We start from the raw sequence: 27,910 nt of genomic DNA, 5'->3' as shown, positions 1-27,910 counted from the left end.
AACAGAAGAGAGTCCAGAGAAGAACAAAAAGCTAAAAGGGTTAGAAAACCCAACCTAAAAAAACTGGAGGATTTAGTTTTGAGAAAAGATGCCTGAGGGGGAACTTGACAGCAGCCTTCCAATATGTTAAAGTCTGTTACAAAGAGGATGGTGATCAATTGTCCTCCATGTCTCCTCAAGGTAGAACAAGAAGTAAAATGGCTTAATTTTAAGCAAGAGATTTAGATTAGATAATAGAAAAAGTGCAACTAAGGATAGTTAAGCACTGAAATAGGCTTCCAACGAAGGTAGTGGAATTCCCTGTCACAGGATTTTTTTTAAAAATCAGAATTGGACAAACACTTATCAGGGATCGCAGTATACTTGGTTCTGCTTCTATGTTAAGGGGTTGGCTGGATGAGCTCTTGAAGTTAGGGTTGCCAAGTGTCTGGTATTGACCAGGACAGTCTGGTATTTTCACCTCCTGTCCGGTAAAAAAAATTCAGAAAATATCTGACACTTAAAATGTTCGATATTTTCTGATTTTTTTCCCCTGCCAGGTGGTGAAAATACCAGACCCCTGGCAACCCTACACACACTCAGCAACCATCCCCGCCCCCCCAGGGCTCCATCCCCCCGCCTTACCTGGTTCTGCAGGGAAGCTGCCTTCTGGCTCCCATCAAGAAAACAAGATAGCTATTGCAAAAAGCCTAAAGAATTTTCTTAAAGGAGCCATGCTGTTTTATTTATTTATTTGCTTAACTCTCAAGGTCCTTCCCCCCCCTTCAACAACTTTGTTCTCCTCTCCTCTCTCCCCCCCCCAACAGAATTTTTTCCCTGTTTTTTTTTTGGGGGGAGGGCTGTTTGGTGTTTTTGATTAAACCATCTGGCAACCCTACTTGAGGTCCCTTCCAACTCTACATCCCTATGAGTTCTATTGATAGGGGATACTTGGCTCCTACATAAAACACTTCTGTCCATTGGAGCATAGCTTGAGCTAATTAGAGAGCCTGTAAGGACTACAGTTTTAACCATTAATAGAAGCAAGCTGTGGAGCAGGGGTCTCAAACTCCTGGCCTGTGGGCTATCTATGGGTTAGGGCATATTCACAATCCATCCTAGGAACCTGCCCGCCAGAACCTGCCCCCAAATCCCGCCCTTTCCCACCACCTTCCCCCCATGACACCACATCCACCAAGGGACAGGGCCTCAGGGATTACCGGGGAGGCCTGGTACAGGGTGGCGGCAGTGGTTGTGCCCCCCCCCCCACACACTCCTCCTGGCAGTGAGTGCCAGGGGAGCAGGTCAACTGATGCTGCTCTTCAATGCCAGGCCCCCATTGTAATCCCCAAGACCATGCCCCTGGTGGCATGGGGAAGAATGGGAAGAGGATGAGGCAAGGGTGGGGCTTGTGGACAGGTTCAGACATGACCCCTCAGGCTGCAAGGTCTCCCGGACCAGACTGCAAATATGCTCCAGCATGTAGATGGCCCGCTGGCTGGGCATTTGAGACTCCTGCTGTAGAATTTACTCAAGTTTCACAGGGGGGGAACAGATTTCTTTTTTTTTGGGGGGGGGGGGGCAATACATTCTCTCCAGTTCAAGAGCTGAAGTCACTAAGTTCTTTTTCAATCCAAACAATTCCCCGACTGGCACACTGCTTGATTACTTGAGATTCCATGTTGGCTTGTACCCTCACAGCAGGCAAATTTGTATGGATACATTTTACACTTAGAAATAGATGAATACACCCATTTTATAAAATCTCATTCTATACTTCCCTGCCCTATGTGTATTTCAGATGAACATCCCATTTACCGCAGTATACAAGAATCAAAGCCAGCCTACTTCCCGGACACCAACATTCATGTATGTTAAACTGTAACTACTTGTGATCTAAATCTGCCAGTCTTGCTCATGTCAACTGGTACTTATTCACGTAGACAGCCCAGCTGAACTCAAAATGACCAACTGCATGAACTAGGACTTAACTCATGTAAGTAAGGGTATCAGAATCAGACCTCAAATTACATAAATATTACCTGCTATTTTTTGTATCATATTGTCTCATATTTTTGATGAAGTGCATCTTCTTCAAGCTTCTGTGTCTTGGAGATCCAGATATGTGCTTGGTTCTGTAATTAAAGAAAGTTATTAAGTGATCTAAAAGAAAGATGTAGGTGTTCTTATGATCAGATGGCGGCACTAACATGCAGGACCTGAGATAGTCAGCTTTGAGGAGGGTGGAGGGAGGAGAGGACTTGCATGCAACGAGTTAAGATTAATGCTGCTTTTGAAAAAGTACCTTCGTACACTGGCACATTCCACTATGTCTTCTAAAAATTCTAGAGAGCAGCGCTGGGAGATAAAACGCCTTCTGTAAAAATGTACAACACCATGAAGAGTGAACAATATTAGTTCATGGCCTTTGAGATCAGAAACTGCAACAGAGAGCTAAGAAGTCTTAAGATACTGTACTTCTCACAAAAGATAGCTGAAGTATTCAGAACTCAGCATCTTTAAACTTCTGAAGAGGCCAAGAACCTTAGAGTTCCCAAAGCAAGCAGTTTATACTGAGTAAAGCGTTTACCGGTAATAATCTTTTTAAGAAGTTGGCTCTCTTAACAAAGAGGTCATTTAACTAATCAAAATAGTTAACAGCCCTCAGAAAAGAAAGCTTGTCTGCAAGTTACCACTTCAGGAATCTTTAAAATACACATTTAAAAAAACCAAATGAGAAGTATGGGAAAACCCCTCACCTGCGGTTTTCATATAGCTTATGTACTTTTTCTCAATTCAGAAAATAGAACTAGTTACTTTTCTTGTGATAGGAGTTCAGACAAACTAAGAAAGCTTTCTTGGACAATAGTTCTGGCTCAATAAAAGCGACAGAAGTTCTTTAAGAAAATAATATATAAAAAAGGAAGCTTGGGGTACTTCATGCCCATGTAGAATCCTATAATGGAAGACATGGGGGGGAGGAGGGAATCCACAAGAAATCGAGATGGCATAATATTGATGACGTATCACATTAACGTGGGGAAAATGGACCTTGCCCAGAGAATCAGATTCCTTTTGTCAAAGGCTTAGATCATTCATTAACTGGTGAAAATGTAAATGTGATCAAGGATTTTGAAGCTATGCACTCCATAATAAAAGCTTTGTTCAGATCCAATCCTCACTACAAAGCCATCTCCAAATAGTATTTCACTGGAACTATAATCTACATCTTCACAATTTGTCTTGGTAAGCCTGAACATGCCATGTACTTAGATAGGAGTTTTTCTTATGCTGTTCTTGACAGATGTTTGTCAATTCTGTAATATGCACAGACAGAACCGGATTAACTATATTAATGAAGAAAAGGGGCTTTGGTTTTTAAAACCTTACAAAACTTTAAAACACAAAGGCAATGGGATTTCTTTAAAAAAAATAAGCAAATATCCCTATATCCCAGGGTAAACAAAATGACAGCAGCATTTCTGTTAAAAATGACGAGAAACAGCAACTGTTTCTTTTATCAAGACAAATTCTGTAATCTGAAATACAGAAGCTAGACATTTCTCTAACTTAAAATGTTTAGTCAATAAGACTGTGTAAATCTCCTTCTAGGAATTCCGTCAAGCATTTAAAAAAATAAGCAGCCACACACTTTGGTAAATAAACTGAATAAAAGACTAAAGGTCAAAACTGAAAGACTAAAAAACCCCCAAGTCAGCCAGCTTTATTATTTGGGTGCCTAAACAGATGGATAAGGCTAAAAGAGACTATTAGTCAGACTGCCTGTATAATAGGCCATAGGACTTCCCCAAATCAATTCTTATTTCAAATGCAGCATGTGTTTTAGAAAGACATTGAATCTGGATTTTTAAATTGCCAGTGATGGAGATGCCCTGATAAATTGTTCCAACAATTAACAGTGAGGGTAAAAACATGCACTGCATCTTCAGCTTCCAGCCACTGAATGTCGTTATTACTATATGCTGAATTGAAGAATCCATTATCAAATGTTTGTTCCCTATGTAGATGCTTATCAACTACAACAGTCATCTTTTAACTTTGTTTGCTAAGATGAATACATTTACTTGCTTGAATCCATTGTTATAAAGGTCTTTTTCTAACCCTTTAATTATTCTTGGGGCCCTTTTCTCAACTCTCCAATTTATCAATGTCAGTCTCAATGCCAGACACAGAAGTAATATAACCTCCCAACTCCTACTTAAAAGTCCCATTTATACATCCAAATATGGCCTAAGATGTTTAACTTTAGGCACTTAACTTTGGAAGGAAAAATGTACTTTTCAGAAAGTAGGCTTGCCAGATACCTGATCACAGCGGGTGAAAAAACTGGTTGAGGAAAAAAACCCCAAAGTTTGTTGGGGGGAGAGGGGGGTGGAGAGAGAGAGTGCGCTGCACCTTTAATTTCCCCCACCTCTGGCAGGGAAATAATGGCCCCACCGGCCTTTTGTTCAACAGAAACAGAAAATATTGGCATTTTCTGGTTTTTTTTTTAAACCGGACAGAAGACATGATTTCCGGACTCTCCAGGCAGAAACCGGACGCCTGGCAACCCTATTAGAAAGTTACCATAAAAAACACCCACGTTTACACTTCCTCCTTCCCGTTCTTGTAGTTACTTATTTTCTCAACTTCCACTAAAGATACTGCCAGGATTGCTTAAAAATGTTAGTCCAGGATGGTGGACACACTTCAAAGTAGTAAATCACCATAATCATGTCAAGTTGCCATTATACAGTGCTTTTCCTTCAAATGAGCAATCTGCAGTTTGCATGGTTACCAAAGACCCTTTGATGAGGATTATCTGCACCTCTAAATTAAATCCTTACCATTTTTTCCTACTTAAAGTAAGAGTGTCAACTGTACAAAGAGTACAGCTCTGCCTACCTATTAAAGTGTCCCAGGTAAGGATTTTAAAATTAGAGGATTTATTTTCTGTAGTGAGAATTGCAATTAGTTTGCACTTGCATCCATTCATGTTGTCCAAATTATTTAGACAAATGCTTTCACATATATTCCTAAAGCCTTTTCAAAAGTCATGCTTTAATGTTATCTGCTTTTTGTAAAAGTGCCAGGAGATCCAAGACAAACTACACTGCTGCATGCATTTCTGTCTCAGCAGTAAAGGGCACCCAAAGCAATTGACAAAAGCAAATGTAATTAACTAGTTATGGCTAAAAGGAATAAGTAATTACTTGCTATCTGACACAAAACCTGGCATTTGCACTTGAAAGCAAATCTGACTTTTCATTTCTCTTAGTGGAGTTATTCAGGTGTTTTCTGGAAAGAGCATGACTCAAGCAAGCACTCAGTTGAAAAATGTGAGTTGCTCCTTGTATACAAGAATAGAGATGTTAAATCTCCTCCTTTGTGAGTTTAGAGTTAGAAACAGACTTTGGTAGTATAATATGGAACAGCTAATCAAGTGGCTAGACACTTGGTACATTCATGGGGCATGTATTACTTGAGATCCCCAATGTCCTCTGCCAAAACTGCAGTTTAAAGACATTTTATAACTTTTAAAAGTAGTTTTGATCCTACTCATGGTTATCCTGGAGCCATCACAACCTCAAGCATGGCTACTGCAGTGGTATTTCAGCATGCAACATCATTCAAGATAGAAAGGGGGCCACGTAAATCAAAATTCCTGGTGTGCTGGGAAGGCCATTAGTCATGACACAAAGTTCTGCACAGAAGGGGTGTTGGTTTAGCCAATTAATACAGGCATACAGAAACCTATTTGTAGGAAGTCATGGTTAAGCCCCCTTTGGAGAAAGTGTAGAGTACCACAGGGTTATGCAAAAACACGTTTTCCTGGTTTAACTGTATGAATCCCACTTAGAAGACAGGCCCCAGGAAGGAAAGTTTGTTTTTATTCCAGAAGGTTTGTAACCTGGACTCACTAGGATTATGAAGTACAGAGAAAATATCTGCTTCCTGGAGATTTCACTTGTACTTATTGCTCTGAACTTTTTGGGAGGATTAAAGGTTTCTTAAACTGCATTCTTTTGTCATGTGAGATATATTCAGTCCATTTAGGAGAGTAAGTTCTCTGTATCTTCTTTAAAAACATCAACAGAATCAGCCAGCTACTGATTTATGTATTTGGAGGCTTGGTAAGAAGTATTCTCCTTCACTAGTTATGCTAGAACAGAGCAAAGAGGTTTTGGGCTCACTTTTGGATTGTGGCTGGGGAGCAAATGCTACTCCCACTTGTCATGCCCAACTCCAGGCAAAAGAGGAAAACACCTGTTAGGGACACAGCCACTTCACCTGGGACAGATGCATTTTCAGAGCCTGTTCAGGATAACAGGAAATACTATACTAGTGAAGCATAGTGCTCTGGGGAAAAATGGCCAAATACACTGATGTTGTATTTAAAAGGGAGAAGAGCCTCATATTCACTTTCTGAAATTTGACCACACATTTCACAAGAAAGCAGAGATCTGCTGACAGCCTGCTTCTGTGTTAGTCGCAAAAAAACCCCAACACTCCAAAAAGAAAATCTAGACACATTTGCTTGGTTCAGTCTTCCAAACCTCTGCCTTCTTGCTCTTAGTCCAAACTTGCTGGGTTTGTTGTAAGCTATTTGCTGTTTGACACATTAGCCATTAAAACATGAGGAACCTGACTTTAGGCCAGGGAGAAGCTAATATGACTGAAGTTTGTATTTCCCTAAATAAAAATAATTGATCTCAGTCCATTTGACTTAATGTTAGGAATCAAGAGAGAACATGCCTAGGTGATCCCCTTTGTTTATTTTTGCAAACGTGTAGCCACTGAAATGCTTGGTTTCACATTTACATGCAAGGGGCAGGCAGGACCTGGTGCTCCCCTCAAGCACCGGCTCCCCCTGCACTCTCCCCACTCCTGCCTACCACAAAGAAAGGAGGAGGAAGAGGGAGACTGGGGGCCACTTGCCCCCCACCTCCTGCACTGCTGCCTCTGATACAGAGTGGTGGGAGGGAGGGGTGTTGCGTGTAACCATGAGGGTTAACCAATGAGCCCAAGCTCATTGGTTAACTGTGTACACATTCCTATCCCTAGTCAGGAAAACTACCCATTCTAGAATGACACAAAGCAGTGCTTCCCACAGTTAGTTACATGAAGTTGAGGAGGTCAGGAAGACACATCTGAACTATTACACACAAACTACAGCATAGGAAGCACTAACCCCACCGTCCGAACCACAATAATACATTCAGATAAGAAACTTCACTCCATTTTAGCTTCATTAACAGAATTGTTTTCCCTTGAGAAGTCTGTGGCATGGGAAAGGATACGCTCCTATATACGTATATGATTAGCCAACAAAATACAGGATGTTACAGAGCTGTACTAATCCATATATGCCATAATTTGCACACAAGATCTGTGCAGAAATTTAATAGTAAAATACCACCTTAATTTTTTACTCAAAGATTTTTCCATTTCAGATATTCATGAACCTATCAGCAGCGTTTCAAAGAATAAAACAGTTTTACTGTTATGATATAACAAATGTATTTTTACAGAGTATACTATATAGTACTTTAACAGCTTCCACCATTGCCAAAATAAGAACATGTTGCAATTTGTTAGCCTGTTATTTATTGTGTTTCCCATATCTATTTTCACAGTGTGGATTGATGAGGCTATTATAATAAGAAACCTTGGATTACATGGGTGAGTTGACTACTCCTGTCAGGTTTTGCCCTACGAAACCAAATTTAAGATGATTTATTCTGTTCTAAGCAGATTTATACAGGATGACGTTCCTGGCTCGTAGCTTTATGAACTGGAATCCAAAGGATTATAATGAGAAGGGTTTCTACAGCTCTCAGTGTTGTGTGTAATTTAAATAAAGAAAATTCTCCAGTAAGATGTCTTAAAACTACCTACCTAACTGGAACACATTTACACATATTTTTAAAGTTGCCATAAAGACAGCGACCATACAGATTTAACAATTAGGAGTTCAAGCAGCACATGTTAGTTAATGCACAATCCTATATGGGCTAATATTTTATTCAGCAAATACAGCATTCTAAAGAAAAGTAATGTCATCTCAAGCAAATAAAATCTGTGAGCTAGATACCAGGGGGAAATGGCTGTTTACTCCCTAGTCATGTATAGTAGGTAGGAGCAAGTTCACTAGTACAATAAAGTACCCTTACTAAGAGAGCAGCTATGTATAAACAAGCTCTTTAAGAATAGGTTGTTTTAAATAAATATTACCCTTAATTTGGCATTGCCTTTCAATTAGTGAACATTGCCTCCTTTTCTGAATGAGCACAGGACCTGAGAAGGCCTTTACCTTCTGTTAGCAGGAGAACAGAGACTGACTGCAGCTGATAAATAGAGTCCTTGCTCTCCCAGAAACTTTATTTGGAGCAAGGGCTCCCCAGCTGTCTTGCTGCTCAAAGGAAAACTCCAGCAAAAGGCTAGAGGAAAATACAAGGTCAAGATGCTCCCTCCAAATCCCTTTGCAGAAGGGAAAATGGGAGAACTGGCTGACCACTAATCAGTCCATGAAAGAGTTAGAAGTGGTGGAAGAGATGGAGTGGCTACCACTGTTCTAAGTGCAAGGGCAAGGACTGGGTTAGTCACTGCAGACAATTAGCACCTCAAATCTCCACACAATGCACCTGAGCAAGGACAGAAGAGGTCACCGGGGAATGAAAAGAAGCTAGTTAAGGACAGATAAAAAGGTGGAAGCCCAAAACTTTTAGCCTTTATTCGTAAAATAGCAGGAACACATCTCCTATCCCTCTCATTTTCAGAATGGGTGTATTCAGAAGGGGGAGGGATAGCTCAGAGGTTTGAGCATTGGCCTGATAAACCCAATTCAATCCTTGAGGAGGACATTTAGGGATCAGGGGGAAATCTGTCAGGGGTGGTACTTAGTCCTGCCATGAGGGCAGGGGACTGGACTCAATGACCTCTCAAGGTCCCTTCCAGTTCTATGAGATATATATATTTATATTAGTGATAGAGATGTAGCCGTGTTAGTCTGGGGTAGCTGAAGCAAAATGCAGGACAATGTAGCACTTTAAAGACTAACAAGATGGTTTATTAGATGATGAGCTTTCGTGGGCCAGACCCACTTCCTCAGATCAAATAATGGAAGAAAACAGTCACAACCATATATACCATATATATATATATGGTTGTGACTGTTTTCTTCCATTATTTGATCTGAGGAAGTGGGTCTGGCCCACGAAAGCTCATCATCTAATAAACCATCTTGTTAGTCTTTAAAGTGCTACATTGTCCTGCATATTTATATTATGTATTGGAGATATACCTATGAAGTTGAAGATTTATAGTTTGTTCTTTAAGCTGTAGATTTTTAATGCCCAAATCATGTTTAAGCTGGTGAATGCAGCAGGCATCTTGATAATTCATGACATTATTTCCTTTTGGATATCCTTAATGGTAGTAATATACAAGTCAAGGTACCTGAATGGATTCATCTCCTGTATTCCTTTGCCCTTCAACGCAACGTCTCAAGTAAGCAGGGAGTTGTTGGAGTTCCCATTAGATCTGGTTTCTTGTAAAATGATTCTTAGCCCCACATTTCTTGCAATGTGGGGTAGTCTTTGTTCAACCAACATGCAGTTACTCAGTTATGATCAGCACAATCTAAACCTTCTAGTATATCATTAAAACGTGACTGTGTTTGATTTCATTATGAGAACACGTGTAGATGAATCCATGGCAAAGCTAGGAGAGATAATAATGCATCTTTGTTTGACACCAGTGTCCATGTTAAATCATTCCTTCAAGTCTGTGATCACTAACTGAGCAAGCTGCACCCTGATACGAAGGCGACAGTAACTATTTGTTGGCACCCCATAACACAGATGTTCTAGAGTGAAATGCAATGGAGGCTGTCAAATGCTCTCTCATAAATCTATCACATTTATGATGAGTGGGTTTTACCACTTGATTATTCTTAGGGTGAAAATGTGGTTGAGACAAACTTCCAGGTAGAAATCCAGCCTGCTCTTCCCTCAGCTTTGCCTCAACTACTTCCTTTATTCTGCAGTAGCCTTTGCCTGTCACTGTAAGGGAGTAAAATATCTTGCTAGCTTTCGAAGTCACTTAGGTGACCTTGCTTTGGTATTTTGAATATAAAGCCAGTTTCCCATTGTTCTCCAGGCTTTTCCTAGTTCCACACCGAGGAAAAAAAAAAAAATCACTGAATTTTTCCAACAATGGTCTTATTACAATGGTCTTTCCCAGTGTCTGGATTCTCACCTTCAGCTCTTTTAGGTTTAAAGCTTTTGACTGTACCTTTCATTTCTGTGTGTATAATGCAAGATGTTGAGTGGTCTCGTTCTAAGTACTCGATTTTTTTGTCAAAAATCAGTAACTGTTTCCTGTAATGCTAGTTACCACTTCCAAGTAGTGCTATGCACATCACACTCTTCTGGTTTTCTGTTAGGGTCTTTCCTTGCTTATCCTTGGCTACATCTACGTTACATAGCTTTTAGGAGAGCACTCCTGCCAACAAAGCAGTGTTTACACTTGCTGCAGGCGAAAGTTTTGTAGTTGGGTTGTATGCACACAACTTGTTTAAGAACCCTGATCAACTGCTAGTAGATGTAGTCCTTAAGAGATCCTCTGGTCCGAGTAAATCTGCCAGTTAGAACCCTGCTGAGATAATTTAGTATCACCTTTTTAGCAGCTGTGTCAGCATCTCTTCTCACTGCTTTTTACTGCTGTTTCATACAAATGTTTTTATTCTTTCTGAAAGTATGTGAGGAGTTGATATTTTATATCTTATTAAAAAGGTTATATCTTTACAAAATATTTACTGGGGAAATAGTCATAAGATCTGAAGTTCAGCATGGGCTCATCAGAATTTCATATCTGCTCCTCTCCTGATATAGTGTTTCCCACAGCTGCACAGTGAAACAGTTTGTACAGTAGCTGGTACAATGGCTCCCCAAGCTCTACTAGAATTTATGTCTGAAACAGGATTCTTGCCAGTTCTGTGGAGCTTCTCCTGTGGGAGGAGACGAGGGCAAGAAAGGGGAGAAGGAGGTACAAGTCCGCTATTATAACAGGATGAACAGGGGGAGGGTGAAGAGAAAAGAACAATACATTTCTCCTACATCCTGCTCCAAGCATCCAGGAAAACTGTGTACCTTTGTATGGGCTCTCTCACGTACTGTAGCAACTCAAAAGCAGGAACAATGGAGTCAGACTCAGTAGGACCAACATTAGTTTCACTCTATGGTTCTGTTAGAGTAGAGCATCTTTGTATTCATAAGTGGCACAAAATAAGGCTTTGGTTACACTACAAAACTGTCAACAAAAGTCAGCTTTCATTAACAAAACAGTGAAGATGTACACTCTACAATGCTCCTTCTGCTGACATAACTCCCCTGCTTTGCTGACAAAATAAAGCCACTTTGAGAGGCAAAGCACTTACTATGATGGCTCCATGCAGCAAATGTTCTCCCACTTGGGGCACATCTGAGTTGTTGGATCTGCTAGTGCTGTGGGGAGAGGAGGCTGTGCAGTCCCAGTTCTGCTCCAGCTGTAGGAACTTTTATGGTCAGACTTCTTGTGGAATGTCAGATAAGAGCTACACATGGGACACACCTCCGTACTGTGCAAAGATAAAGGAGCTGAGGCAGATACACCAGAAGGCAAGGGAGTCAAACTAGAGATGTTAAATATCAGTTAATTGAATAGCTGTTTAACAACATGAATTCTTATCAGTTACTCCACTATTCTATAGTTTCCGGAGGTGAGGCTGGCAGCCAGCGTACTCCGGCCCCACTCCCGAGGAGCCCCCTGAGAGTCTATGCTACTGCCTTTTTATCAGAGGCAGCAGCACGGAGTGCTAGGTGGGAGCTGGTCCATGAGGGGAGCCAGTTTAAAAAACAGCTCCCCTTGCAGACCAGCTGCCTGTTGCCCCATGCTGCCGCCTCTGATACAGAGGCAGAAGCACAGGGTGTCACCATCCCCTATCTGGGGAGAAGGGAGGGCACAGATCTAAGCTACTGGACTGGGAATGAGTTGGAACTGAGCTGGACTGCCTGCTTGGCTCCTAATATACTTTAAATGCAGAGCCACAGTGGGGGTAGGTCCTGGACCCAGCGCAAGCTGGGCTGCTGGCCAGCCTGCTAAAAAATTTCCTTGTGGGGGAGAGGAGGGAGAATGTGCGTAGTCTATAGCATTAACCAATAAGCAAAAGCGTATAGGTTAATCAACTACACTATTACATCCCTAAGTCAAAGCGTTGCTATGGTGCAGTGCCAAAGACCTGCCACTTGTATAAGGAACGGGGTGGCACTCTCAGTGGCTATCCTACTCCAGACTGCTAAGAGCCCTATGGACACTTCCTGTTGCTGCTGGTTACATGAGATAGCGCTGTCCTTTGCTTTGTAAGATCCAGGAGTTGAAGGGCTAGAAATGCACAAGACTAGCTGCATTTGCACGTGTTTCACATTTCCCTGTGCAGCTAAGCAGAGCACACGGAGAGTTCACAGGAATCCCAGAGAGATCCCTAGGAAACTGTTCTGAAAGTACTGCCAGTCTTCTGACAAAGGTTCTGCCTTGTTTCTTCCCCCATTGTAGGAAACGTCCCCGCACCAGTTAGAAATCACTTATACAAGAACCAAAGCAGCATACAGACTAGCACCAGAGGGACCCAGTTTGAAGCAAGACACATGTAGGAGATGCACCCTTACATACCTTCAGGAGTGAGATATTGGCTTCCCTAGTCATCTGCTATGATCCCCTTATAAACCAGAGACCTTTCTCTGATCTATAGCACCCCCACTCTCCTTGGGCTCAACTCAATATATTTAGGACATCTGCCAAGGTATGTGTTTGTCCAAGGACAGTGAAAAAAACAATCCATATTTTAAAAAAGGTGCATTTTACTTCAATGATTTGATGCTGAGAGTGCACTAACACTCATACTTCTGTTTGTTTCTTTAGCTTCTGCAGAGGTGAACGTCAGGGAAACCCCCTATACACCAAAGATGCACTTCCACCAGATAAAGAAACAACCAAGGATGACATGTTTCTAGAGGTGCATCAATCCTCACATTAAAAAACAAACCCCAAAACCCCACACCAGAATGCAGGGCACGGAGTGAGATTTTAGAAAGAAAATTAGAGATAGCTAGGACAGAATGGAGAGCAAGATCAAATCTTACTGTGCCTGGAGCAGATGATAAAAGTTATGGAGAATCAGAGATGCTGAAGTCCCAAGTCATGCTGCAGGCAGAATTTATGCATGCTCAGACCCCCTGTAGCCAATACAAAACTGGTTTCTACGCCCTTTCCAAACTTCTTTCATACATTCCTTGTAACTTCCTGGCCTGCGTCGGTAACCCATTTACCTCTTCAGGCAGCTTCCAAAACAAACAGCGGTGTATAACTCCAACTGAAGTGCCTACAGTACTGCACCCTTCACTGTTCTCCTTTCCATGCGTTGTTAAATGGTATGTAATAAAAACATTCCGACAACCAATTCTTGTCTTTTACATACGATGGTTGCTGCTGGAATTAATAAACAGTGGCAATGTAATCATTTGCTGAGTACACAGTCAGGGAATCTGGTGTTCTTGCACCACAGGGCTAGGGCGTACTCTGCACATAACAGGGATGTAAACCCCAGTTAATCAGTGAAGAGGTTAAATGTTAAGTTAATCGGTCCAGGCTGGGGACTGCTCCAGCCCAGCTGCCGACAGCTCCCAGCCCCGTGCTGGGCCTGGGGCTGCCACCAGCTCCCAGCTCCTGCCAGAGCAGCCCCTGTCATGGAGGCACCTGGACTCCCCACAGACAGAGGCTGCTCTAGAGGCTAACTGCCAATCTGGCAATTGCACATGCAATTTGCTGGGCACATGTATGGTTTCAAAAGTGTTTCTATTAATCTTGTCCCTCTGGCCTCTCTTAGGTTATGCTTCCTCTACAGCTTATAGAACCCATGGAAAACTAACAGATTAGCTGAATCAGTACGCATATAGCTCTTGTCTTCAACAAACACTTTTTATGAATCATAACTCTGAACAAGACCTCACTGGTATGCAGATGATTTCACCTGCATGCTTAGAAAGAATCCTTGTGGATTCTTTATTGCTGATAATTTTAAAATCAAGGTTGGATTTCTTTTTTAAAAAAAGATCTGCTCTGAGAATTATTCTGGGACAGAACTAACTATGATCACAGTGGTCCCTTCTTGACTTCAAGTTTATGAAAACTAAGGGGGTTTCAGGGCTTCCCCTTTCCCTGATGCACAGTTCTAGGGAGACTATTTTTCTCTAAATATGGAGGGAAAGTCCAGCAATAGGGTGGGTGGGATTGGGATGGAAAGTGACAAGGAGAGACTACTGTAACAAGTGACAGATATGGAAGGAATAAGACGACAACAAAAGTCTACTGTGGGTGGAGTAAGGCAAGGCAATGTGAGGCACAACACCCCCAAAAATTTTACACTTCAGATTCCACAAGTAGGAAAAAAGCTGCAGTGAACATTGTTCAAGTGTGTTACACCACCAGGAACACGTTGTTTCACAACTCCACAATGTCGAACACTTAGAAAGATCATGCTCACAGTTCACTGCATTTCATATACCCTGCAGTTTTGGTGCCAAGTGTTTAGACAATTCAAGGACTAAATAATGACTTGAAAGTATTATGAAAGCCATCTGTTATAACAAAACTGTCAACATGGCTGTATTTGCAGTTCTCTAAAGCACACATAGCATTCTGAGAATTCCAACTATTCCTTAGAGCATCATCACCACCACACGCTAGCAGAGAAACAACCTATCTACTAATCCTGTGCACTCTGCCTTTCCCATCTCTGCCAATTTCCATGTATATATGCGTAATTGAGAATTCTCAGACTGACTCCTTCTCTACAGGTACATTTCATTCAGTTGGTGTTGAAGATGGATTGAGGCATAAGGGGAAGTTATAAGAGGGAAGTCTTGTGGCCAAGTGGCAGTGATAGGAAATAAGAATATGCTTTCTTAATATTTAGAAAAATACATATTTGCCAGCATGGAGATGTGTCTGATTACCAGACACACAATTCAAATGCGTGTACTAGTGCATGGGTCCCCAAACTGGGGGGTGCAAAGAAATTCCGGGGGGGGGGGGGGAGAACAAGGTGACCCAGCCTTCCTTGTCAATCTCCCTCCTCCCCCAGAAAGAGCCCAGTCCCGTTTGTCCACTCGGGAAGACCTCAAAATGGCCACCTTAAAAGGGGAATGCCTGCTCTGCTCTTAAAAGGCCAATATATTTTGGTGCTATTTTGGGGGGTGAGGCATGAAAGGGAGTGTGATGCTGAAAAGTTTGGGAACCACTGTTCTAGTGGGAGAGCCAACTTGCACTCCACCGTTGGAATGGTCACTCATTCACATGCCTCATTAAAATAAAAGCATCCAATGCAATAGAACTGCAACATCTCCAAGCGATAGACTGAGAAAGGAATCTATACAGAATACATTTGAAAAGAGCTTTCATTCTTCTGTCAAACCAACAGTCCCCATGCTCTAGATCCTCTAACACAGAATCTAGCTAAACCACCAACCCTACTCTTCTGAAACTCAAGTTCAGATGCCACCTTTCACCTGCTCACTCCTAGAAAGATTGTAGGGAGCCAGTGTGTCCTCTGAGGCCTCAGTTCAATAGCAAAAAAAATGGGATTTACAATGCTATTCAGATTGCTAATTCCTTGGAAAAACACTGGATGACAGGCATAATAATGTTCAAACCATCTCTCCAAAACCCACTTCACCTCACATAGGGAAGACTGTCACATTATTTGGGTCACTCAAGAAAAAAACCATTACATTTAGAAATAAAACTTTTAAAAACTCCAATTTCCAGTCTCAGCGTGGGACACATGTTGAAAACAGTATTTAATTTATATGTTATTTTTAACGTATGATAAAAGGATGTTTTTTAGAAATAGGGTTGGATGGGTAACGTCCTCTGATAAGGAACGTTAGATATTGTTTAACTGAATAATTGTGTAACTGCACCAAAACTTATTGAACAATAAATAGTCAAGCAGCACTTTAAAGACTAACAGAACATGTAGATGGCTACCCCTCTGAAGCTTCAAAACTTTGGTTACATGATTTATTCGATAGTCCCCAGGGGCAAGACCAGTGCATTCCCAGCCCCTTTCTTGAGAAGCCTCCTGAAATCTTGCCTCGCTGTCTGTATCAGATGTGGCAGGTGAGATCTAGTTCACGAGGGGAGCCGGTTTAAAAACGGGCTCCTGCCTGCCACCCCACACTGCTGCCTCTGGTACAGGGGCTGTTACCACCCCCTCTGTCCACAGGGGGCTCAAGCTCCCCACAGACAAAGGCTGCGTGGGCATCCTGCCTGCCTCCCCACCCTCCCATGCTGCTGCCTCTGATAGAGGCAAGAATCTGAGGGGGTGGGGGGAGAGGAGAAGAGGCAGCTCCATGAAGCTTGTGTTTGTGGGGAGCCAGTTTTTAAGCTGGCTCCCCTGAGCACTGGCTCCAGCCTGCCCCCCGCCCCCGCAGGAGGCAGCAAGGCCGGGGAGGGATGGGGGACAGGTGGCTCTGTGAAGTTGGCAAATGTGAAGAGCTGGCTTAAAAGCCAGCTCCTCAGGTATAGTGGCTCCCACTGGCACCGCTGCCTCTGATAGAAAGGCAGCAGGGCAGGGGTAGGTGGGGGTGGGGAGAAGGCGGCTCTGCGGGATCCGAGGTTTGTGGAGAGCAAGTTTAAAAGCTGGCTCCCCCGCTTGCTGCCTCTATATTAGAAGCAGTAAGGGAGAGGGAGTGCATGTAGTCATTAGGATTAACCGATAAGTCTAGGCTTATCTGTTAATCATTTACACAACTATAGTTAACATCCCTGCTTCTGACATTTCCTTGACTTTCAAATATCCCCAGAGATTGGCCAAGCTCTTGCACCCCTCACCTGCTAGCTTGAGCGCTCAAACACCTCCCATCCCTCTGCCTTGACTCCTGCACCAACTGCCCTGAACTCCTCCTCATCTCCCCAACCTTGACTCCTGCGGTCCCCAGCCCTGAGCCCCTTTTTAATGACATGAGCAACACTGGGTAAATGTGCTAGTCTTTTATAATGAAAAGTGTCAGGCAAGCTGAATACAGGGATTATTTCCAGCATGCTCAGTGGCAGACTAATCCATAGGCTCTGGACAATATGAAAGTCCCCCCCGGAGAGCCAGAACCTGGGTGCGATCAGAGGGACCACCAATGCTGCAATTGAGAGATCAAAATCAGACCAGACAGAGAAGAAAAAGAAAGCAATTCAAGCTTATAAAACGTTTTTAAACTGATTTTCCCACTAGGAGATAGTTTGTTTCCTGTCAGAGTACATGACTAACAAAAAGTAGCAATACACAAGCTACTTTCAATTGGGATAAGCCCTAGATAAGACAACAAGCAACCTACAGAACTTATAGGACAATTCTGCTGAAAACAAGCCAACGCATGTTATAAGCAAACTTGGCACCCTGACCCTATTCCTTCCCCCTCTTCGGCCAGGCTGAAAGGCAGACCAGGCAGTGGTCAGAGCTGCCCAGAAAGCCCAGCCTTTGTTGTCACTCCCTGGGTCATGTCGCTGCTGGTAGGACTCAAGGGTAGGTACTATGAATGTCAGCGTGTAGTCAACTATACAACTGATAAACCCAGGTTTATTGTATAGTCAATGACACGCATTGACACCTTGCTGCCTCTGTATCAGAGGCAGTGTGTGTGGGGGGGGGGGAGGGGAAGTCGGTGCCCGTGAGGAGCTGGTGTTAAGCAGGTTCTCCACAGCACTGTATCTGCCTGCCCTTACCCATCCCCATGCTTCTGCCACTTCTGATAGAGAGCCAGCAGTGCGGAGGGTGAGGGGGGCAGGCTGGAGCCGATATGTGCAGAAAGCCGGATTTCAAACCAGCTCCCCGTGAGTATCAGCTCTGAGGATCCACCTGCTTCCCCACTTGCTACCTCCTACAAGTAGGTGGGATGGGGGGAGGAGGCAGGAGCCAGTGCTGGGGGGAGCTGGCATTCCTCAGCACCAGCTCCCCGGTGCCGCCTCTATCCCCCACACTGGATGTGATGGGGAGGAGGCAGGGGAGGCTGCTGCAAAGCAACCTCTGTCTGCGGTGGACCGAGCTCCTCATGGACAGAGCAGCCACATCCCACAGAGCAGCCTCTGTCTGCGACAAGCCTGGGCCCCACTGGCAGGAACTCTGGTTAACTAGTTACCCAATAAACATGCCAGTAAGGCTTCTTACTAGGCAACCAGTTATCCCTACACAAGACTGAGTCAAGAATTTCCTCTTTTCTTGTGGGTTCCAGAATTAGCTGCTCTAGGAAGCAGTCATTAAAGTTTCTTGAAACTTTCTCTGCATCCCGTCCCGAGGTGACATGTACCCAGTCACTACAGGGACAGTTGAAACCCCCCCATTATTACTGAGTTCATTTTTAGAGCCTCTAATCTCCCTTAACACTTCACAGTCATTATCACCATCCTAGTCAGGTGGTCAGTAATATAACCCTACTGCTCTATGCATTTTTAGAGCATGGAATTTATCCATAGAGATTCTATGGAACAGTTGGGTACATTTAAGCTTTTTACTTCATTTGATTCTACGCTTTCACATAGAGTGCACTCCATCAGCACAACCTGTTCTGTTCCTTCCAGTCAGTAACTGCAGGGTATAAAATATGTCCCATTGATTATCCTCATTCCACCAAGTTTCTGTGATGCCCATTATATCGATATTCTAATTCAATACAAGGCAATCTAGTTATTTAGACTTCTGCTGGGAGGCAGCAGGCAGCCCTGCAAAGATCACAGCCAGAGAGGAGCCAAACAGGAAGGGCACCTTCTGTGCAGCTCCTGCTTGCTATTAGCCCAATTGCAGTGGCCTCTACACTCTGCCTGGGCTTGCTCAATGCCTGTGCCCACTGATTACCAGTTTTGGTGCCCCTGGAGGTGTGGGGGCCCAAAATATTTTTCTGTGCCCAGAGCCCCCAATAACTGTTAATGGACCTATGACCTCACCCTATAAATTTTAAGGGTACAGATTGTGGGAATGAGCACTCCTCTAATAGGATTACTTTGCTTACTGTTAAGGTAACAGTTAAAAGACTTTAAATTTAACTACTTTGTAAAGGTAAAACTAATAGTTTACATTAGATCATAAACATAATAGCCAAAAACCAAGCTATGTGGGCATTTAAGAGCTCTACATCTGAAGAAAGCCAAAATGTTTTTAGCTCAGGGCAATCAGTACGTAGTTACCTGCTTTATTAGAAATACCTCAGGTTTGTTACAGAATCTAAACTTCATTATAGTTCTAGATCACAAAAGCAAAGAATAAATTTTAAAGTCAAATCTTTTGCTCTGCAGTTTCTTCAATGAAGGATCAGACATTTCCAGGGATATTTAGCTTCACAGTTACACAGCTTTAAGTATCTTTCACAAACAGAAGGTAGATAATGAAGTTTAGCTCTGGCAAACCCACCGGTTAAAACATTTCTTATGGGGAATTTTATTGAGCTACATAAAAATGGGTCACTGGCTACCTGAAGTTCTTACTGAAAAAAAAGCTGAGACAGTTTGTCTGTTTTTTGAAGGAGCTCTTTGAACTGGTGGTAACTAACCTGCATTACCCGTCTCATTCCACTGTAAATGAATAGCTTGCAACAAATGGAAACACATCCTAGTGCTATTAAAGCCAATATGTTACCCAGAATGGCTCTATGATTGCTCACAACAGCATCCCATATGCTATGTCAACAGTATACAGCACCACGAGGGCATGCATTTATGCATTTCAAATACAGACAAGGTAGAATGGCTATCAGTTCAATCAGCTAAGCAGTTGTAAGTTTCAATAGTCCACTCATCTGCAGCTATTGAGAGGGGCTCCTGCTCTAAGACTTATGGCAAAAAGTATCTGACAGTCTAAACATCCACTCATCGCGCACACTCAGCTCTCAGAAATGGGTACGGCAGTTGCACACCATGAGCTCTCTGAACCCAGGTGCCAAAACGGAGGGAAGACGCTACTTCACAACATCCGTTTTGGAGGGAAAGATTGTTTTAAGAAAGTTAATTGAATAGATTGGGATCCCAAACAGATTTCAAAGCCAGAGAATACAATTTTAAACACAAAGCAGTAAAATCTCACTAGTTTGTTGGGTGGGAATGGGAGAACACTGAAAAGTCACTGAATAGAGCAATAGAGATGTAGCCATGTTAGTCTAGTCCAGCTGAAACAAAAAACAGGACTATGTAGCACTTAAAAGACTAACAAGATGGTTGATTAGGTGATGAGCTTTCGTGGGCCAGACCCACTTCCTCAGATCAAATACAGCAAGTTTGCTAATAAGTAACATACCTCTCCATGAATACTGCATCACTACATACATTTGACAATTATAATTCATGGTATTTCAGTAACTATAATTATAGGAGACTACTGTGAAACTAATGAAGTCTCGAAACCTTGCTACAGAATCTGCTAGGATATTTTTGCTGAGCAGGTGGAATGAAACCCCCATTTTTGTTACAAGTGGTTAGCTTAACATTGTTTATGAGGACATCTCAATTGGCAGCCTTCATTTTTTGCTGTCTCAGAAGATGGCAAGGATTGGACTAGTGCAGACATAATTTTGGTTTCACTTCTAACAGCATTTTTTCCAGAACAGGGTGCTGGTGTGACTTACAGGCAGGGCATGTGAGGTAGAAAAGGCACAGCTGCATCCTTTCTAGAATATACTGGATTTTAATGCACTGGTCAATGATATTTTCACAAGAAAATCGTCACTGTGAAAAATTATGGCAATGGCATGCAGATAAGAACAACTGCAAGTATAATTAAATCTGCACATAGATTTCTCTTGATTGGTATCATAAAAGATATTTATAAAAGCTGTTACTCCCCTTTAGATGTTGTCAAATGATTTAACTGGTCAGTCACAATGGAAATTTTGCCTGAGGACTCTGACCAGAGTGCAGAGTACATCAATGCATGTTTTCTTTCTTTTATGGACATAGCTTCCATTTGTTGCTGTTCTGTTTGGTGAATTGTGGGCATGAATATTAGGATGATTGGTGGGCACAACGGAAGCTAGCCACACAAATGTTAACCTTTACACCCACAATTTGTTTGTGGCTGAAAAGACAGCCAGGCACAAGTTATGCTCATAAAAACACTACTGGCTAAATGCGGAGTGGATTAATGCCTGGCTAACATTTAGACAAAAGAATGAAGTGTAAATTCCAAAGTAATTCATTTCAGCTATACAAAGCATGCATGCCACTACTGTACTTGTGCCTGCAGACTGCAAGCTCTTAAAAAACTGGGAACTTGGATCTTTGTTTAGTATCTGCTGCTCCTTGTAAAGTACCGTACATGGTCAGTGCACTATCAAAATATATTTGAAGTCTTACAAAACACAAAACTTAAGGGCATAGAAAGCCGACTATTTTGTGATTCTACCATCTGCTGGGGTCTCTGTTATGATCTCATATCAAACATTTTTCAAACGATATTTGAACAAAATGTTGCCCCATCCATATGGCTCAAAGATGTATGATTGCAGAAATGGCTTAGAGATAAAATGTTTCTTCAAGCATGAATGACAATGCTGCAAAGTATAACATCAAGGGTCACAGATATAGATACTTGATTGGAGACTTCTGACCTTTTACATAATAATTTGACAGTGGCCATCAATGACAAAATAGCAACGATTTAAAAACTGTCAGACTTAACTATATATCATATTTTAATACCCACCTATAAAATTCTAAAACTTAAGCCATTTCTGATTTACCAGCATTTTGAACAGTTCCCCCAATTGCTAAGCCAAAAACAGCTTAATTTGGGAAAGTGGCTGCATGCAGAATGGCACTGTGGCTTAGATCTGGCCCAGATACTTCTTTGCAGGTGAAACTAAATGCACAGCAGATGTATTTCACAATTATTCCTTGCATTAGTGCCATACCAAAACCAAAACCCCACAAGTGCATAATATACATGACATTGTTTAATTGTTGCTACCATTTTCCATGCTTTCATAACCTATTTTCAGAGCCCTCAGTTATCTGATCCCATGACAAACTGCCAATTTCCAGCCCAGCTGCAGAAATTCATTAAGATCTGGCAATGCTCCTCTGATCACCTCCTCCCTCTCTTGTTAGCCTTATTCTTTGAAAGAATAGAGCAAGATGGAGGAAACAGGGAGGAGGGATGACAGGCAGAAAAAGTAAGGTGGTGAAAGAGCATATTTGTAATTTTAGGTATTCTGCCAGTCTGGATGTAATCTTGCTTTTCAATTTGCAAGTTATAGCCAGCAGTATTTTAAAACTGGGTGTTCAGATTTATAAAGCAGCTCAAGAAAGAAAGCACAGTTAGCATATTCTGTCAGGCTAAATATTAATAAGGGGTGTGTTGGAATTTTCTACCCTACAGGCTTGTTTTTACTTGACAACTGTATACCAGCTGTGAGTAACTGATCATCATGTCACTGTCTAGTCAAGTTTAGACCTGAGCAACTGTGTTCATCATAACATTAGCCAATATTCATTAAACCCTCCACCTAGTAGAGCTTAATCATGATGTGCTGTGGTCTATACTGACCAGCTGAATTTAGCTAACTTGTTTGCCAGAAGTTGGGAATGGGCAAGAGGGGATGGATCACCTGTTCTGCTCATTCCCACAGAAATACCTTGCATTGGCCACTGTTAGAAGACAGGATACTGGGGTAGATGGACCTTTGATTTGACCCAGGATGGCTGTTCTTACCTTGGCTCTTCCCAATTGCATTCAAACATTAACAAGTTCTTCAGTGAAGCCACATCCTAATTAGCAACACTACGTAAATACATTTAGAATACTCTCTGTAATAATATGGATGTCAGTGCCACGGAACCAACAGGTGTGCCCCAGTATTACAGGGGTATTGGATAGGTTATGAATACATCAAGCTGAAGCTTATTTACATGACATTTAAGTGAGCTGTCCTCAAATTTAACTGCTATATAGCAAAAACTGATTATGTAATATGTTACATAGGATATCTACTATTTAAGTTCCAGAGTCCCACTACAATAAGCACAATTCTTTCCCCATTGTTTTGTACAAGATTTGGGATGGTTTAAAAAAAAAAAAAAAAGCAACTATCATAGGGACCTCGAGAGGTCGAGTCCAATCCAGTCCCCTGCCCTCATGGCAGGACCATTGTGAAACTATTGTGAAACATTTTCTGCTCCATATTACATAGAGCAGTGGTCCCCAACCGTTTGGGGTTGCCGGGTGCCAGGGCCCCCCCATAGCCGCATTCTGGGGCCGGCGCTCTCCCCCCCCCAAGCGCCGCGCGCCCGGGGCCGGCACTCTCTCCCCCAAGCGCCGCGCTCTCCGCCCCCCCCCCAAGCGCAGCGCGCCCGGGGCCGGCGCTAGCGCTTTCTCCCCCCCCCCCATGCGCCGCGGGGGGTGAATCCACAGCGCCCCCGGGGCTGGCGCTTACAGTGCGCCACGCGCCCGGGACCGGCTCCGGCACCGCGCATGCGCCACGTGCCCGGGGCCAGCCCAGCCCTGAGCACTTGGCGGGCGCTGAGAAATGCCCCCACGGGCGCCATGGCGCCCGCGGGCACAGTGTTGGGGACCACGGACATAGAGGATACATTGGCACGCATATGATGGAATAAAAAAAAAGTCATCCTATATAGACAATAGAAGCTTATTCCACTGACAATACATAGCAGAATTTTTGATCCTTTGTAGACACACAGACAACTTTCCAAGATCCAAGGCTGAGCCTAGTTATTTATTATAGCACCATAGATGTCCATGGTGCCTCTTCAGACAAAAATGTGACCAGTCATTGAGCTAAACAGATTACCATCCAAATTAGATACTGAACAGGGAGACATGACTTCAAACAAGGAGGAGGAAAATATGATAAGGAAGGGAATGTTTACATGCTATAAAGTTACAAGGCTGCTGGTATAATACACATTGTGTTAATTCCTTATCATTAACTTGGCACAGGAAGGGGAGGAGTCAGCACTGAACAGTAGTTTACATATCCAGTTGGATTTCTTCAGCCTCCACTGCTGTACATATGTAAAACTGCATGCACACAATTTTGCTCCTATTTCTATACCATGCAAGACACCTACAGGTATATAGGTGTCTATACCTGCAAAGAGCAAAGTAGAGATCCAGGTGGAAATTTCCCTCAAGAGTTTTAATTATGATTTTAAAAATCAAAAGGAAGTGCACAGAGTCAGAATATCTCCTGTTACTTGTACCTTCATTGAAAAATAAAGAGCTGTTTGTTATTAGTTTTCACCTGGAAGAAAACAATGCTGTTGATCAACAGCACTGTTTCAGCTAGCTAATATAGAATCATAGAACCATAGAGCTGGAAGAGACCTTAGGAGGCCATCAAGTCCAGCCCCCTGCCCAAGGCAGGACCAGTCCCAATTAAAATCAACCCAGCCAGGGCTTTGTCAAGCCGAGACTTAAACACCTCTAGGGATGGAGACTCCACTACTTCCCTAGGAAACCCATTCCAGTGCTTTACCACCCTCCTAATGAAATAGTTTTTCCTAATGTCCAACCTGGACCTCTCTCACCGCAACTTGAGACCACTGGTCCTTGTTCAGCCATCCGTCACTACTGTGAACAGCCTCTCTCCAGCCTCTTTGGAACCTCCCTTCAGGAAGTTGAAGGCTGCTATCAAATCCTCCCTCACTCTTCTCTTCTGTAGACTAAATAGACCCAACTCCCTCAGCCTCTCCTCGTAGGTCATATGCTCCAGCCCCCTAATCATTTTGGTTGCCCTCCGCTGGACCTTCTCCAATGCATCCACATCCTTCCTGTAATTGGGGACCCAGAACTGGACAAAATACTCCAGATGTGGCCTCACCAGAGCTGAGTAAACATGGAGAGGGAAGCCTGGACCTGCATATAAAGACTTTGTGGACAATGCCTAGTACACCCTTGGTAGACAGGTGTGCTGTGCAGGAAGATATTACAGCGCAACACTGTTTCTTCAGATCTTATGATGCAATAATCTGTACCGTAACCTATAACATGTAAAAAGCTAACATAAGTTAGGGCTTCTCTCTCTCTCTTCACTGTTTTATTGGCGTAGAAGATTGGAAAATGGAAGTGGAGGAGTGAGGAAAAGAACAGGACAGCAAGACAAATAGGTCACTCATCATAAAAGGACTGGTGTAACTATCTTCACTGATGCTGGAACCTTCATGTGTCCTATGGATCATAGGACATATCCATTTCCTTCAGCTGCACTGAACTACATTGATCAGATGCATCAGAGAAGCCATCTGGCATTACAGGACTAACAACATTCCTATTTAAGCACTGTAATCAACTTCTTAAGTTCGCAAACTACTGACCTATGGGATTCATGTCTTTGTGCTATTGTTTCTGCCCCTCAGCACTGTATTTGTATGAGATGACTAGAATAATTGTTTCAATTTAGAACGTACATTTCAAAGAGCTCAAATCGATTTTATAAATCGGCTTTATAAATTGACATTTCAGACTAGTAAAAATTCCCTTAAAGTCCAGTCATACATTCACTGAAACAGTGTACCCATCTCTGCAATTCACCCAACACCACCTATGGCATACAAGACATTGATTAATATTGCTCATGAAATAATAGTATAAACAAGAACCAGATGATTAGAACAAGGTACACAGAGAAGAACGGAGATTAAGGGGAACAAATTATAGCTGTGTCACTGGCCAGAATTGTGTTCAATTGTATCAGCATGATCTGGGTGGAAAAAAACCCTCATTGCTGAACTACTGGAAATCTATGATCACTCATAAACCAGTACAGGATTTGTATTACATTTAGTCAGAAAACCGTGTTCAAAGTAACACAAAACAACCTCTCCCTCTCAAATTGTGACCACTCATTGCACCTGCATCACTGTATTACCAAATAACTAAACATTAGCTGCTTAACAGACTTTTGTAAGGCTCAAAAGGAAGAAAAAGTTTTTCTGCAAGGAGCATGCCTACTAGTAACAACGGATCAAGTCAGGGTAAGAGTACAGAAACACAGATCAGCTGGTTTGTGCCCAGTCTCAAGACAGACGGATGTGAAAATGACCTGACCTCCTAGATCTCAGGCTGATAAGGACATCCCCCGCCCCCCCAAGAATTCACTGGCTGGCTCTAATAAGGGAGACAGAAAGGGAAACATGCTCCCACTCGCAAAAAAATAAACATTCATACAGGAGTACTAAGGGATTCACATTGACCGAACCCCACGACACACTATTAGAGACAAGACGCGCAGCTAAAGGCTTACTCCTAAGGAACCTCAACAGAAGGAGGATGGCCACAACATAAGACAACTCGGGCGCCATACCAAGCCCACAGCTTTGGGGCACAGCCCCATCTCCCTTCCATCCCCGGGAGGTGCTCCCAACTTTCTGAGTCCGGCTCTCCGCCGGCCAGGAGAGGGGACAGGGCAGCCCCCTTCTCACCCCACCATTTCCAAGGCAATCAACAACATTCCTGGCCCTTAGGCTGGAGAGGAGTTCGCAGGGCAAGGAAGAGGGGTCTCCGCCAAGCCCCCTCCAGCCCCAGCCCCTGCACAGGGCTGGAAGGGGAGCGAGTGGGGCTCACCCCATGGAGGAGGGGGAGATGAAATGCAGCCGCTTCCCGGGCAGGCGAGGGCGCAGGGCCCCCGCTGGATGGGGGCGCGGAGACGGGACCCAGGCGTCCGCCCCCCTCCCCGCGCTCACCTTTGCCGCTGCACCTCCAGCGTGAAGCCGCCGCCTCCTCCCGGGACGATCTGCGTGGGGCTGAGCAGCCCCGGGGGGGCGCCGCCCGCTTTGGGCCCCCCCGGCAGGGCAGGCGGCGTGGGCGGCTGGGGCCCGAGCTGGCTGCCCAGGAGCAGCGGGGGCAGGAAGGCGGCCAGCCGGGGCGGCTCCGCCTCGCCCATGGCCCCCACGGCGTGGGCCGGGGGCGCCCCGCTGGGAGGGCGCGGCGGCGGGCAGGGCAGCGGGGCGGGAAGGAGGCGCGGGTGGGCTCCGGCCGGCTCCGCCGTCGTCTCCTCCGCCGCCGAGGGGGGCGGGGGCGGGGGCGGCTTGTGCGGGCCCAGGCCGGGGGGCCGCCCGTCCAGCGAGATGTTGTTGAGGAAGTAGAGGGCGGCCTGCCGGCGCCGGGAGTCGCCCCGCTTCCTCGGCGGGGGCTGCTCCCGGGGCGGCCGGCTGGCGGGAGACCCGCACGCCGCGGCCGCCGCCATCCTCTGCCTCAGCCGCTGGCTGCGCGGCCGCCTCAGCCAGCCGCCGCCCCATTGGCCGCTTCGCGGCGGTATGCAAATGAGGAACCGGCCGAGGCGAGCGCTCATTGGCTCAGCCTGCTCGCCTCCTCCTCCTCCCCGCCGTCCCATTGTCGAGTCTGCCCCGCTGGCCTTGCCGGGTCCTAAAGCCGGGAGGCGCTCCGGGCGCACAAAGGATGCGCTGAGAAGGAGGCACAAAGGTGGCGTCGGCCCTAGCGGTGGGGACACAAGGCGCCCAGCCCCCTGGAGATGGGGGACACAAGGGGACACACCACCAGAGTGGAAGCACAAGGGGACACTCCCCAAGTATGGGAGACAAAGAACATAAGAACGTAAGAACAGCCGTACTGGGTCAGACCAAATGTCCTTCTAGCCCAGTGTCCTGTCTGCCAACAGTGGCCAGCACCAGGTGCCCCGGAGAGGGTGGACCAAAGACAATGATCAAGTGATTTGTCTCCTGCCATCCCTCTCCAGCCTCTGACAAACAGAGGCCAAGGACACCATTTTATCCCCTGGCTAATAGCCTTTTATGGACCTAACCTCCCTGAAATTATCTAGCTTCTCTTTAAACTCTGTTATAGTCCAAGCCTTCACCGCCTCCTCTGGCAAGGAGTTCC

The 27,910-nt window shown here is 44.2% G+C and overlaps 1 protein-coding gene across 2 annotated transcripts in view; it reads right to left on the bottom strand.

Moving 5' to 3' along the window:
- CABLES2 (Cdk5 and Abl enzyme substrate 2) overlaps positions 1 to 27,299 on the bottom strand; it is a 48,316-nt gene extending 21,017 nt beyond the window's left edge. The window contains exons 1-3 of one of the 2 annotated variants that reach the window (XM_075901085.2): positions 26,755 to 27,299; positions 2,285 to 2,356; positions 2,022 to 2,114 (exon numbers count right to left, since the gene is read on the bottom strand). In XM_075901085.2, the coding sequence (XP_075757200.2) occupies positions 2,022 to 2,114; positions 2,285 to 2,356; positions 26,755 to 27,257 (668 nt within the window). In that variant the 5' untranslated portion in view covers positions 27,258 to 27,299. The remainder of the gene's footprint in view (positions 1 to 2,021; positions 2,115 to 2,284; positions 2,357 to 26,754) is intronic. The other variant, XM_075901086.2, reaches the window with a different exon arrangement.
- Positions 27,300 to 27,910: the final 611 nt, after the last annotated feature.

The sequence above is a fragment of the Pelodiscus sinensis genome, chromosome 17 (genome assembly GCF_052426305.1).
Source record: "Pelodiscus sinensis isolate ZL-2025 chromosome 17, ASM5242630v1, whole genome shotgun sequence".
Lineage (NCBI taxonomy): Eukaryota > Metazoa > Chordata > Testudines > Trionychidae > Pelodiscus > Pelodiscus sinensis.
Note: the sequence above shows the minus strand (reverse complement) of the source record. Positions and strands in the feature narration are given on the sequence as shown.